This window comes from Littorina saxatilis, linkage group LG5, assembly GCF_037325665.1.
Source record: "Littorina saxatilis isolate snail1 linkage group LG5, US_GU_Lsax_2.0, whole genome shotgun sequence".
Lineage (NCBI taxonomy): Eukaryota > Metazoa > Mollusca > Gastropoda > Littorinimorpha > Littorinidae > Littorina > Littorina saxatilis.
In genome coordinates this window covers 41,425,302-41,440,712 of record NC_090249.1, presented here as the reverse complement: position 1 = coordinate 41,440,712, position 15,411 = coordinate 41,425,302, and the positions used below count along the sequence as shown (strand labels likewise).

Sequence of the window (15,411 nt, the reverse complement as noted above, 5' to 3'; positions counted from 1 at the left end):
AGACTGAACTGAGTGCCTCCTGAAATGGGCGCTTGTGTGCCCTGCCGAGTGGGATGAGAGTCGACATGGATTCCATCTAGCCCTGGAGCGACGCAAGCGTCCTGACTGGAGTCGAATGTCGCCCTGACAGGGAAGTCAGGAGGGCCTGCAGTTTGTCGATATGTCGTTGAGTGGGACGGACCGTCCACTCCTGAGTATCGAAAACCGTGCCCAGGTATGTAAAGGTCTGTGACAGAGTCAACTCGGACTTGGTCCGGTTGACCTGAAAGCCGAGAGCATGTGCCTGGGCAAGAACGAACTGGGTATGCTGGTGGCAGAGTGCTTCATGCTGATGAAGAATCAGCCAGTCGTCCAAGTACACTTTGAGACGAACGCCGTGCTGCCACACAAGAGCGCAAAACTGGCGCACCACCATCGTGAATACCCAGGGGGCGAGAGAAAGTCCGAAGGGTAGAGCTCGAAACTGAAACACTCGGTCCCCCCACACGAAACGCAACCACTTTCGGTCTGCCTCGTGCATGAGGATATGGAAGTAAGCGTCCGTCAGGTCGACGGACGTCACCCAGTCTAGGGGACGAAGCGCCTCCCTGACGGTCGCTGGCGTTTCCATTGTGAACCGAACTTCGCGCAGAAAGCGATTCAGAGGCGATAGGTCCAAGACCGGACGCCACCCTCCGGACACCTTGGGGACGACGAAAATCCTGCCGTAAAACCCCAAAGTGGAGTGGTCGAGAACCTCTTCTATTGCATGCTTCTGCAGCAATAGAAGGATCTCTGCTTGGATTGCCTCCCGAGCGTCGGCGCTGACCGGAAACCGGAAATTGGCCGGCGCTCTGGGCAGAGGTGCTTTGTCTTCCTGCCAAGGAAGACGGAACCCCGACCGAATCACCCCCATGATCCAGAGACTGTCTTTCCGGGAAAGCCATGCTGGAAGGGCCCGGGAGAGGCCGCCCGCTACCAAAGGGGTAGAGGCTTGGGGGGTGACTGGATCGGGGGTGTCTCATTGGGGGTTGGGCTTGCGCCCAGACCCCCGCTTCCCAAAGGAAGGCTTACGCTGGTAAGGGCGGGACCTCGAGCCGCCTCTTCCTGCGTGGGACACCTTCTGCCCAGAAGGCTTAGAAGGCGCTGGGGCAGACCCTCGTGGTTTGTTGCTCTGCTGTTTGAGAGCGGGTTTCTTCGGCTTGCCTCCCATAACTCATAACTCATAACATTTTATTGATCCAACAAAGGAAATTAAATTGGTCATCAGCACATATAGGTCATTAATTAATAATTATAAAAGAATAAGAGAAGAAAATTCATAAAACCCATGATAACAAAAAAAATATCTAAAGTAATATATGTACAACTACAATACCCTTTTTACTTGCACACATGACACACCGACACACCAACACACATGTCTACATACCTACATACATACCTACATACATACATACATACATTCCATGTTAAAGTGTAGTTAAGAACATCACAGTAAGTATATCATTGTTTGGATTAACAGATAAGTTTTTATGTAAATGATGATAACAACAATCCATAATTAACGCTATTGCACTACCAAAAGAAGAGACCAACCAAACACATAAAACCAATCCCAGTAATCATCATCAGTTATCACAGGTATCACAGTAGATTAGCCATCAGGTAGTTAGACTCAATTGGGCAAAGTATAGTGTCAACACCATCACAACAGTGCTAAAGCTCATTATCACAGCACTAGTTATGATCAAAGGTCAAACAGTCATCAAACCAAATTAAATCTATCATTAAGAGGTACATTTAAAAGGCATCACTGATAGTCTGTGGCCAGGACAATGGCTCGGTTGCTGTTAAAATATCTCACAGCTGCAGGAAGAAAAGAACGCCGAAAACGCTCCGTTCGACACCTAGGCATGAGAAACCGAGCGTTCCGTGTGATGCGGAGATCCATCAGTGCGTCGTGGAGGGGATGCCCTAGGTCGAGCAGAATAGCTCTGGACTTACTGGCAAGCCTTCTTTCAACAAGGACTTCAAGGGTGTCAAGGCTCTGGCCTACAGTAGAACTCGCTTTCTTTATCAGCCTGTTCAGCCTGCCAGTGTCCCTTGCAGTGGCATTCCCTCCCCAACACACTGATGCAAACACCATCACACTGCACACCATACTCTGATAAAACATGTACAGCATCTTGTTACACACATGAGCTTCAAATGACCGCGACCCCAACAACGCCCCCTCGGAGAAGGGAGAGACTCGCAAAGAGTGGTGGCTTTGTCCGTCAAACGCGAGCCATTGAGAAGGGCCTCCCGTCTCCAAAACACAACTTGTGAATAGAGACGAGCCGCGTTCGTCATCTGGGTGTCAGTGACCTTCGCTAGAGCAGCCAGGAGCATGGCTGCGTCTGCCTCTACCGCGTCATCCCGAAATGTGAAAGGTTCGATGGATGACGTAATAGCTCTCGTCAAAGACCTAATTAGCCAGAGAGGAAAGCTCAAGGGAGGAACGCCCGCTCTCCTCTAGCCCTAAGAGACCCAGTTCCGTGCAAACGGCGGTTCTCTCCTGGCTATACCCGTCTTGCCGCAGACGAGCCAGTTCCGGTGTAACCGGAAGCGGCGCCTTGGGCAATGAAAACGAGGAGAGGAGGGAGTGCGGCTTGCTCGGAAGCCGCGTTCTCCTCGAATTGGCTGGTGGGCCGCCGCCTGCCTGTGCCGAGGCCAACCAAGGCTGCGCAGATGCAGGAGCATTGCCATGAGCGACCAAAAGAGGGAAGGGTGAGGCAGCGTCTGCACCCAACACCTGAGCCATCTCAAAAGGGTCAGAAGGCGACTCGACAAAGCAAAACCGCGCCTTAGAATCCCCAATGCCCGCAAAATCCGCCATAGCAGAAGGAGGAGGAGCAGCGAAAGTAGAATCGGCCGAGACACCTTCGGGAAAATACCGCGAAGTGATCTCCGCCGCGAACTCCAGAGTAGGGCCAAGCTTGCTGGGGATACGCAAAGGAGGATCTGACTCAGAACAATCGTCATCACCCTCTATTCCCTCGAAGCAACCTTCCTGTTCTTCGTCAGAATAGTGGTCCGGAACCCCACCGGAAACCCACACATCAGCCGGAACACCAGAGGAGGAAGTGGCCAAAGTCGGCTGACCAAAACTCAGAAGTGCATAACCACTAGCCAAGAATTGCCCAGCGACAGTGCTACCGGAAAGCGGAACCGCGAAAGCAGAACCGGTAGTAGCGGACGGAAGTCAGTGCATCACCGGAGCCGGAATAGCAGGGTTACTGCTACCGGAAACACCGATGTGCTGCCCTCCACCGGAAATGTTCGTCAAAGCAAACCCGGAAGTGGAGAGCGACATTCCGTGGGTAGCCACGACAGGAAACCCCGAGGGGAGACCGAAGGAGGCTACCACCTGCGTACTAGTGAGTGGAACAGCGGAAGCTGAACCGGAAGTAGCAGGCCGTTGTCCGCCGACAACCTCTCCCAGGCCGAAAACGGACAAGGAAGCTGTTGCTGCCTGCCCCCCAGAGGCCCGAACAGCCGAAGCTGAACCCAGGGAGACAGACCGCTCCCCCGCACAGACGCCACAGGGGCAGAATGCAGCCGAGGAGGAGTCGTCTGAATTCCCGGCGGAAACGCAGAAGCGAAACCAGGGAAAACAGGTATGTGAGAGCCCCCAAAAGATTGAGAACTCCCACGAACACCACCCAACGCCGGAGCGCTAGAGACGGGCGGTGCTGAGAGACCAAACTCCCCTGGAAAACCAGGTGAATCGGTCAACAGACCAGAACAGTCAGGTCCGATGTCAGCAGAAGTAATGGTGGCTGACGCACGAAGCCGAGAAAGAGATGAAACGTCCCCCACGCCAGGCGGTAGGGAAGCGACCGTCGAGCGAGCCACGCTCCTTTCAACTGAATGCATAGTCTGCAAATCTTGCTTAAGCGAGGCAAACATGGACAAAAGTTCATCCCTAGTCACAACATCGCTCGACCGAGAAACAGGCGAGGGCAAAGGGGGTGACTGAAACACCCGTGTCGACGACGTAGCGTCGATAGGCACGTGCGCAGACTCTTTAGTTGCGGGGTTGAAAACCTGCACTACAGACGGCTTGGCCGAGGTAGAAGCTAACAAGGTTCGCGTCTTGGGCTTCGTTTTGGCTTTATCTTTATCTTTATCCTTATCCTTCCCCGGGGATGCGAGAAGAGAAACTTGCTTCGACTTGCTCTTCGAGCCTTTATCCGCCATAATGAAACGAAGTGCCAAACGTAACACGTGGTGACAAAATTTCACAGGGAAGGCGAAAAATTACAAACTGTCAAAACGCGTTGCGAGAACAAGAACGTTCTTACCAAGAAGAAGAGACGCAACGCAGGAAACCAAGGTCAAATGGCCTTCCACAAAGGCCAAGGCAAAAAATTGCCAGAGAACTACAACACGTCCTATCAGTAGTGTTGAAGTGGGTGGAATGAAGACCAGGAGCAGGGCTCGCGCATGCGCGGCGTTACCGGTAGGGGAGGTGACTCCTGTCCTTGACTACGGACTTGTTTTGTTTTGGGAGTTACCTCCCCCTGTACCAGGGTCGAGTACTACTTCAATACCTAAGCAATGAACTGAAGTTAATGCCATTTATGTGAGTTGACGTAAGAATATGTGATTGAATCAGGTCAATCATAACTTGTGCAGCATGTTGTGGAAGAGAAGTGTTAACTCACTTCAACTTACCACCATTGATTTATACTTAGTGTGTCATGGTTTATAGCTCATGAAGTGGCAGGGAACGTGGCTGTTTAAAAAAAAACAAGTCGCGTAAGGCGAAAATACAACATTTAGTCAAGCAGCTGTCGAACTCACAGAATGAAACTGAACGCAATGCAACGCAGCAAGACCGTATACTCGTAGCATCGTCAGTCCACCGCGCACGACAAAGGCAGTGAAATTGACAGGAAGAGCGGGGTAGTACTTGCGCTGAGAAGGATAGCACGCTTTTCTGTACCTCTCTTTGTTTTAACTTTCTGAGCGTGTTTTTAATCCAAACATATCATATCTATATGTTTTTGGAATCAGGAACCGACAAGGAATAAGATGAAAGTGTTTTTAAATTGATTTCAAAAATTTAATTTTGATAATAATTTTTATATATTTAATTTTCAGAGCTTGTTTTTAATCCGAATATAACATATTTATATGTTTTTGGAATCAGCAAATGATGGAAAATAAGATGAACGTAAATTTGGATCGTTTTAGAAAAAAATAATTTTTTTTACAATTTTCAGATTTTTAATGACCAAAGTCATTAATTAATTTTTAAGCCACCAAGCTGAAATGCAATACCGAAGTCCGGGCTTCGTCGAAGACTACTTGATCAAAATTTCAACCAATTTGGTTGAAAAATGAGAGCGTGACAGTGCCGCCTCAACTTTCACGAAAAGCCGGATATGACGTCATCAAAGACATTTATCAAACAAGAAGAGCAAACGCTCGATCGAGTCACTTTCGCAGTTCTGAATATTATATGAGGCATCAGATGGACAGGAAGAAATTGCTATTCACAACACAATGAGTCACGTTCACATAAAATTTGAGCCCGGTCACTTTTATAGTTTCCGAGAAAAGCCCAACGTTAAGTTGTGTGTTGCCGAACAGAAAAGGCTAGTTATCTCCCTTGTTTTTCTGATAACGTTCGTAAAAGGCTACAGATGTAAATACTTTGATGTAAAGAATAATCCTACAAAGTTTCAATCACATCCGATGAACTTTGTCAAAGATATAAAATGTCTAATTTTTCCTTTGACGCTGACCTGTGACCTTGAAAAAGGTCAAAGGTCAACGAAACCATCGTTAAAGTGTAGAGGTCATTGGAGGTCACGACTAAACAAAATATGAGCCCGATCGCTTTGATAGTTTCCGAGAAAAGTCCAACGTTAAGGTGGTGTCTACGGACGGCCGGCCGGCTGGCCAGACGGCCGGACAGACTAACACTGACCGATTACATAGTCACTTTTTCTCAAGTGACTCAAAAAAGGAAAAAAACGTTCGGGGATATCATACCCAGGAACTCTCATGTCAAATTTCATAAAGATCGGTCCAGTAGTTTGGTCTGAATCGCTCTACACACACGCACGCACACACGCACACACACCACGACCCTCGTTTCGATTCCCCCTCGATGTTAAAACATTTAGTCAAAACTTGACTAAATGTAAAAAAAAGATCCAACACAGAACGTTTGACTTATTTAAAATGTTTTATTTACTTTTAGCCTTTGTGTTTCACTAACTGCAACACTAAAGCGCCTTCAACTGGTATAAAACTGCCCATCTTATGTAACAACACTACAACAGTATTCCTTGCTTAGTTTTTGGACAATGAGGAAGAAGCAGAAAAAAAGAGAAAGGGGGGAGAAGCGTAACAAGGCATGCCGGGGAGAAGAAAAAGGCAGAAGGAGAGAAGGAAATGAACCAGAAATGCTGGGTATGTGCCAAGAAGCAGGTTGTTTACCTTCAGCAAAATTCCTCAGGGGATCATCTGCCATGACCCAGCCGTTGACAGCCATCACAAGCTGTGGTTCGCGCAGCATGCACTGTTCTGCTTTCTCCACGCCGCCGTCGTGACTGTCTGGCACCACAAAGTAACTGGAACAGGGCAATACACTTGTTCACTTCTTTTTGTTTTTGTTTTTTAAGAGGAAGAATTAACTAGGGTAAAAAGAAAATAAGCACATACACATGACATTCCTTGTCGAACCTCAAGAGTTTTGTAAATGTTCAGCGTAGCTAACATTGATCAAGTGAAGCATTGTCTAAAATGTATTCACACAGACCTACCTTTTATCACTAAAAGTAACATGTAATTCCTACTATTAAGACAAATAGATAACACTTTTTAACAATAAATCCTGGATAATGTCCCACAATCAAATGCCTTGTGCACAGATGCAAACACACAGGGAAACACCGAGTTCATTTCTGGCAAATTTAGCAACTTTAAAAATGCAATCTAATTGCCTCTCCTGGCAGCTAGAACACACAGATAATACGTTCCGCCCCTTGAGAGCTTGCTGGTCGAAAAACAACAAGAAGGGCAAAGCCCATACGACTCACATGCTTTACACATTTTTCCTACCAAAATACATGTGACCTTGACCCAAGGTCAAGGTCATCCAAGGTCATGCAACACAAAGCTTTTAATTCAAGACATAGGAAGTACAATGGTGCTTATTGGCTCTTTCTACCATGAGATATGGTCACTTTTAGTGGTTCACTACCTTATTTTGGTCACATTTCATAAGGGTCAAAGTGACCTTGACCTTGATCATATGTGACCGAATGTGTCTCATGATGAAAGCATAACATGTGCCCCACATAATTTTTAAGTTTGAAACAGTTATCTTCCATAGTTCAGGGTCAAGGTCACTTCAAAATATGTATACAATCCAACTTTGAAGAGCTCCTGTGACCTTGACCTTGAAGCAAGGTAAACCAAACTGGTATCAAAAGATGGGGCTTACTTTGCCCTATATATCATATATAGGTGAGGTATTGAATCTCAAAAACTTCAGAGAAAATGGGAAAAATATGAAAAATAGCTGTTTTTTAGGCAACATTTATGGCCCCTGCGACCTTGACCTTGAAGCAAGGTCAAGATGCTATGTATGTTTTTTTGGGCCTTGTCATCATACACCATCTTGCCAAATTTGGTACTGATAGACTGAATAGTGTCCAAGAAATATCCAACGTTAAAGTTTTCCGGACGGACGGATGTCCGGACGTCCGGACGTCCGGACGGACGGACGGACGGACGACTCGGGTGAGTACATAGACTCACTTTTGCTTCGCATGTGAGCCAAAAATGGACTGGGAAATGGACTCAGACTGCTCCTTGATAACTTTCGTACAAAAACTTCACTCTCAACACATACCTGTGCATTAGCGGCTCGTCAATGGTCACTTGCCCCAGCCTGTTCCCATAGTCGGCCACAAAGCGGTAGCGGGCGTTGGCGATAAAGTTCTCGATAGCCTGGTTGATGTGGTCGCAGATCTCTGCTTCCTTCTGTCGGTTGAGGTGTTCCAGGTGGTCACGAAGTGATTCACAGCACTTCTCTACACGTTCTGAGCGATTGAGCACGCTGGGGCTGGAAAAATACATTTATCACGAGTTATTGGGTGCAGCATTATTGCTGACAGCAAGGCGCCGAAGATTGAAACTGCGTCATGACAGTCTATCTGTTTCAGTTTTCTTTTTGTGTTAGGACATTACACTTGTCAACTCTTACAGAGTGCGTAAGATGATTACTAGTCTTGAAAACATTTCTGCTAAGTCTGTTTAAACTACAACTGCACTGTTTTTGCCTTTTCTTTTCTTAAAACAGAATTTCCATTTATTTTTCTCATATTAAAAGGCAAGCACATATTCACAGGGGCTCACATCCGCGTCGGACATCGGACATACACGGATATTTTTTCCAAATGTCCTATACATTTTTCATGCAAGAGGTCCTATTGTTTTTGTCACAAAGTGGTCATTTTTCGATTATGCCTTTATTTGATCCGGACATTGTCAGTACTTTGCAATTTACAGTAGTTTGATTTGCTATTTTATCGATGTTTTGCGAAGCGATGTGTTTCTCCAAGCAGACGAAACTTGGGGAGACTTTATGTGCTTTTTATAGAGAAGAGCTTCCAAGGGTCGCAACTCTGCATGCTCCAAGCCGGTTGACAGTTGCCTCCCTACACGAGTTTTTGTTGTGTATATTGAGAATATTGAAACAAAAATTGGTGCCAGAAAAAGGCCAGAAGCGTTTGTACTTCAAATCTCTGCCCTCATCAGCGGGTAGTACCACTGAAATTGAACTCCCTCCGGCCTCTGAGCAGCCAGAGCCAGATGAAACCGTCGCTCTAGAAAGTGAAACTTCGGCACCGAAGAAAGACGTTACCCCCACCCCTGCGCATGGCTTCGTTTCAAAGCTGGTCGACTTAATAAAATTTACGTTTTGTTGCGAAAAAAAAAAGTCCTATTGATTTATTTTTGTTCAGGACAAATGTCCTATCACTTTTGTATTGTCCAGGACATTTGTCCTATGTCACCTCTCATGGATGTGAGCCCCTGAATCATAATATTACTTAATCCAAGTATTTCATCTTATACATGTACCAAAAATGTCCCCACATCAGAACTTTTTAAATCGAAAATTTTTAAGTAAATTTTATTTGATTAATATACTTACCCGAATCACATATAAGCATTGACGCAGTCAGAGATGCTAAGGTCCTGAAAATCGCTACCCGTCTAACAGTCAAAGGGAAGCAACCCCACAAACAAAAAAGTGTAAGTGGAAGCGTAGCTAGGGACGCTAGCCATGGGGGTTACCTCCCCTTGGAGTGACCTACGTCACTATCGCTTCCCGAGCACGTGGTAGAACTCATACGACTTATAGAATACTTAGAAATTATAATGCGGGGAAGGTGGGAGGGAATTACCTATGTGATTCGGGTAAGTATATTAATCAAATGAAAATTTACTTAAAAATTTTCGATTAAATTACATATTCTTACTCCGAATCACATATAAGCAGATAACTCCAACAAGGTGGTGGAAACATAAAATATCCCTGAAGAGGACTTGCCCGCTTCTGCTTGCCGCAGGCCGGGCGTAGGAAGAAGAATGTCCTGTTAGTCCCAACGACGTTTCACAAAAATGATGAAACGTAGTCTGTCTTCAAAGAAACCGTTCATAGAACATCATAGCATCCTCCTGAGCAGAGGACTGCTAAAGTCGATGCCCGAGATCTAGAATAGTGACCTCTGGCAGGTGCTGGAGGAAGGGCTGACTGGCCCCCCCCCCCCCCCCTTGTTTATAACCACTCATGGATTTGCCTAATGATGGTAAAAACCACCCAGATAAGGTCAGCTTATAAAAAGTCCTTATCTCCTCAAGTCTAGTTGAGACCTGAAAGAAACTGACCCTAAGCTTCGTGAGTTACGCCTTCCGGGCAACCCGAAATAGCGTCCATCTCACTGACTCTGTCTTAACCCTGACTGGCCGAAAGAGTGAAACTCCTTGCAAACAGCTAAAACCAGGAAGACAGTCCTAACTCTAAAAAGAGCTGAGAAAGTTCCGAAAACAACGAAACTGTCTATAAAGGCAAACGAGTAGTAGAAAAACGAACAACGCCTGTGCGTCTCACCTTCGGAACGAACAAAGAGAGCTCCGACTGACCGAGAGCAACACCCTCCTGGGAGTAAAGCGCTGACATGGTCAGAGCTTGAGTAAGCCACAGCAGCGTAGTCTCCGAGCAGGAGACGTTAATCGTTCGTAATAAAACAGGGGCAAGAAGCCTTCTCCCCTGTTAACTGACGAGAGGCACGGCAAAATTGCCTGAACCATTCTGGCATTTTCTAGACTCCTCACAAAGAAGAATCAAAGGAAATGACTTAAAACCGAAACCCAAGGAAATAAATTCCAGTTTCGACAAAAATGAGCCCTCTTCTCAAAAAAGAACCGAGATTCGCTAAACAGCAAACCCCTGCTCCCAAAATTGCTGCCAAGCGTGGTGACCGCGCCAGGAGGAGCAAAACTTAGAGCCGCAGCTCCCTAAAGGGAGCCGCGAAAGAGGACGCTCTGAAAGCAGTACAACCGGCTGGTTAAATGCGTATCAGAAAACACTGCCCTAGGTGAAAGCAGAAGTCACCCATCCTAGGACTAACCGAGCTCGAAAATTGTTTACCTTCCGTGATCTTACAAGACCGCCACCCTGAGAAATCCAGTTAGTCAAGAGTTGACCAGTTCTGAATTTAAATTGACCTGAATCCGTCCTGAGAGGGTGAATCCCAAAGCGGCTTAAGCGCTTGCGGGAAAGGTCTGAACGTAAAATTCACTAGCAAGAAGCTATGAATGTAAACGACCTAGGAAGGAAGCAAGAGTCCTGGTGAGCGCTTGCTGTAGTGCCAAACATGGAAACGATCAGTGCCGAAGGATGTCCACTCAGAACTGAGTAAGACGAACTCTCCAGGTGACCGCAAGAACGAGAGAGGCGTCGCCAATCTCCTCACTATGAACGAGAGAGACTCCCGAGTATATGATACTAGAGTCCTTCTCAGTGAGAGAAAGAGTCATGAACGGGCACAAGCGTTCCTGAAGTTCGTAAAACTTTCAGAAACGCTCACATCCCTATGCACCGAGGCTGTGAGACGCAGCCTGTTCCAAATCGGTTAGCCGAAGTAGGCTACTGTTGGTACCTGACCTGCTTCGAGTGTCTACCCAAGCATGACTGAGAGTGTAACGCAGTACAGATATCCTGCGTTAGAGTCCGAGTCTAACAAAGACAAGGACTCATTGAACTCATGGGTTGTGAAAGAAAAACGCCTATGAATGAACATGGCTTGATCTTGAATGTCATTACCCTTCCAGTAAGTATGACAAGAGTGCCGTAACCGGCAGACCAGCTGTCCACAGACTGACTTTCACTACTTCTTGCTGAGACGGAAGAAGTTGAAGGAAAAAAAAGACGACAAAATTTCCCCAAAAACGTTGTTTCTGCTAAACAGAAATCACGGTGGCCAAAGCCTATTGTGATTGGTGTTCATAAACAAAATGGCTGTACGTCAGACGCGGCTGAAAGCCATGATGCCCGAAGGCCAGCCGTTGTTTCAAACACCCCGAAGAACACCAGTAATCGGCAATGAAAGGAACAAAAGTTTCGTCTGCAGATTCAAGTGCTGGGCTAAGAGCCACAGCAAAGGAACCAGAGCACTAGCCAGACCTGTTTACCCTAAACCTGAGGCAAGAGTACTTTTTCAAAAAGTTAAGTGTATTTTTCAAAAAGTTGGTGTACTTTGCAAGCAAAGCCATATGGGCTAGGCAAAACGTACGCCGTGGGTGCAAACGTGTTTGTGTAAGAATAGCATGTCTTGTGAACATCTTCAGAATTTAACTCCTTCCGATACAACAGGGATAAAACAATTTTATTTACCTGTCAGTTTATAACATTATAACCAGTGTCTTCCAAGCAGATTGATAATGAAAAGATGAAGTTCGTGAAATAACATCTGCGGTTGACAGTGGCAAGTTCATTTTTATAATCATCTCAGAAAACATTGCTTCAGCACGGACTACAGCCTTTTGTTCTGGCAGGATTTGCTTTGCGGGAATGAATTTAATAATTCCTTGGCAGCTTTCAGCGGATTTCTTTGCAGCAACCTTGTCCATGTGTGTTTTGGAACTGCAGTGTCGTTTTTCCCATAGTAGACTCCACAATTCCTGGCTCTTTCTTATATTTCTCCAAGAAAATCTGCTGCTTCTGCTGTTTAGACTTGGTACAGTCATCCGAAACTGGCACATTTTACCGCTTCATTTTGCCACGATTGTCCAGACGATCGCACGTGCCAACAACTGAACAAGGTTTCCACAGCTGAAGACTCGCTGTCATAGTTATCTCCTTTCGACCGAAACCGGTATCAGTTGTACCATCCCGTAATCAGCACACCAACACCGGAAAACGTATTCTAGACTTTTTCTTATGCGTATTTTGTGCGTGTGTCGCGTATTTGCGTACTGATAATAATTTGGCGTACAAAATACGCCCAAATCGTACTGGTAAACAGGTCTGACTAGCTAACCCTCTGCCGGAAGGAGAGGGCTAGCCAAAACCTGAGAGCGGTGGTAAGACATAGAGGGTGACCCCTCAATCCGGAAATAGGAGTACTCCTCCTTCAAAACCGGAAGTCATCCATTCCAACGAGGCAACCGAAGCGGAAGCCTCCGAGGACAGAACACCCTCAGAAAAATATCTGGAAGTTACTTACGCCGCCAACCCAAGTACAGCCTTAAGCTAGGACGCAAAACCAGAACGTGTCCGCTCACCATCGAAAGACCAAGTCAGACACGGAGAGGACGGACAAAGACCGTAGTCAAAGTTGCTTGTGGCAAAAGGTGACTGGGATAACCGGAAAACGGAAACCCAGCCCAACGGAAATCGTCCTGCCTCATCTTATGCCTAGACTGAGGATGACGGTAGGAAATGTCGAAGTCCGAAGCCACAAGCCAAAGAGAGTGCAGCAGCCAACACCGCGGACAGGTGGAATGACTGATGCACATACAGAGGCTGAGGGTCCGACGCGGCAAGCGAAGGGCGTAGCTCGAAGCCGTAGTTGCCTGTGAAAGAAAGCTGAGAGAGGAACCGGAAACCCTCCCTGCTGGTAATCATGCCTCCTCACCACCTGCCTAAGAGGGAGGTGAGAGGAAGCAGCCTCGAAAACCAAAAGCACAGGAACGTAGGAGCCAGCAGCCCCCACCTCAGAAGGGTGGAGGGGCCGCTGGAACACATGAGGCTGGAAGCCTGCGAGCCCCTAGGCTAGTCCATGGTCCGCGCGCACCGACGTCCAAGAGGAAGCATCGGGAACCGGACAGGAAAATCCGGGCAGAGCCGGAAGTGCAACCGAAGCCACAGCGCTCTGCCGAAGCTGGTGTTGCAGGGACTGCGGGCGGAAGCCCGAAGGCCCGTAGGCCAGCCCTAGATCCGAACCGGATGGGACTGTAACAAGTCCACTAGCCGGTGAACCCACATGTCCGGTGAAAACCAGAAGCGCAGCTGTCAAAAACGACCGCTGACGTAAGGCTGGGCTCGAGCCGGATGGGACTATGACATGTCCGCTAACCAGTGAGCCTACACTTCTGGTAAAAACCAGACGCGCAGCTGTCGAAAACGACTGCTGACGTAAGACTAGGCTCAAGCCGGATGGGACAATGACAGGTCCGCCAACCGGTGAGCCCACACTTCCGTTAAAACCAGAAGCGCAGCTGTCGTAAACGACTGCTGACGTAAGGCTAGACTCGAGCCGGATGGGACTATGACGTGTCCGCTAACCAGTGAGCCTACACTTCTGGTAAAAACCAGACGCGCAGCTGTCGAAAACGACTGCTGACGTAAGGCTTGGCTCAAGCCGGAAGGGACTATCACATGTCCGCTAACGGTTGAGCCTACACTTCCGGTAAAACCGGAAGTGCAGCTGTCGCAAGCGACTGCTGACGTAAAGGTAGACTCAAACCGGAAGGGACTATGGCTGGTCCGCTAACGGCTGAGACTATGCTTCCGGGAAAACCCGGAAGCACAGCTGTCGAAACCGACAGCTGCACCTGCCCCACTCCCTTGAACTGAATACTGGCGAGAGGAAGGGCAGCCATACCTGACAGGGGGTGACCCTGTGATGACCGTGTCCCCGAGGGGACATGCAAACCTGCACTCCCGCAAGCGAGAGGCAGAGAACGCCGGTCAAGAAGAGAACCGTTTTCCAAAAGGGAACGTCCTGCAGCATCACGAGTGCTAGCGGACCGGCTCGAAGATCCAGGCGAGGAAGGCGGCGGAGGTGAACCAGGGAAAAAAAACCTCTGGAACACGTAGCTGCGGGAACCCGAAACGAAGCCAAGGAATGCGTGCTCCCCACCTCTGGGTGGGGAACGGAGCTGGACGCTGGAAACAAGCGCTTCGTCTCCTCACGCACGAGGCTGCGGGTTGCTGAAATCAAAGAGCTAAGCAGGGATGACACCAAAGAGCTAGGCTCTGGTGCCGAGGCAGGAGGCAAAAGTGAAGCATAATTATACCCACTAGGCTAAGAGCTAGAACGCATATCTTCATGCGCCGAAAAATGGCACAGAAAACATCGTATTATGCGCCTGATCCGAAACTACAACAACCACAGGCGTGGAAGAAGTTGCGGAAGACTTAGGTATAAGGAAGCCCTTCCCCTAGCCTTCTGGCTTAACGCTACGTATCTTTTCACTGTCAGCCAAGCTGACCGAAAAACATGTAAACAAACTACTGAAAAATTATGTCAGCCAAACGACGTAAATCAGCAGAAAGTAACAACTAACACTAGTCAAAATAACTACCCAAAGGTAGCTAACAACACCTACTGAGAACAATGGAAGTCCAAACCAGACTGACAAACTCAGTAGACAGACATGTGCTAGTACAAAATGGCCACCAAAATGGCGGCCAAAGAACAACAGACTACCGAAAATCAAAGTCCAACAGGACAGAAGAAATTCAGTAGCACGAACAACATAAAAAACGCTAGTCAAAAGACTAACTGGAAAGATCTCACCAGCTATGAAGCAGCCAGCGAGTAGACGGGTGAAAAACGTGAACGATGGGAGCCAGGCAAACACCAAGCAGACAGCCACGAGAGCGATAGAAAAAGCGACCTTCTCCTCTGAGTGAAAATAGTCGTATGAATTCTATCACGTGCTCGGGAAGCGGTAGTGACGTAGGTCACTCCAAGGGGAGGTAAACCCCACGGCTAGCGTCCCTAGCTACGCTTCCACTTACACTTTTTTGTTTGTGGGGTTGCTTCCCTTTGACTGTTAGACGGGTAGCGATTTTCAGGACCTTAGCATCTCTGACTGCGTCAATGCTTATATGTGATTCGGAGTAAGAAT

At 47.5% G+C, this 15,411-nt stretch overlaps 1 protein-coding gene across 4 annotated transcripts in view; it reads right to left on the bottom strand.

Annotated features, from left to right (window-relative positions):
* The window catches only part of LOC138967147 (glycogen debranching enzyme-like), a 78,939-nt gene that overhangs the window by 38,917 nt on the left and 24,611 nt on the right, over positions 1 to 15,411 (bottom strand). For all 4 annotated transcript variants that reach the window (XM_070339649.1, XM_070339648.1, XM_070339645.1 and 1 more), the window contains exons 9-10: positions 7,898 to 8,110; positions 6,478 to 6,611 (exon numbers count right to left, since the gene is read on the bottom strand). In XM_070339649.1, coding sequence (XP_070195750.1) covers positions 6,478 to 6,611; positions 7,898 to 8,110 — 347 coding nt within the window. The remainder of the gene's footprint in view (positions 1 to 6,477; positions 6,612 to 7,897; positions 8,111 to 15,411) is intronic.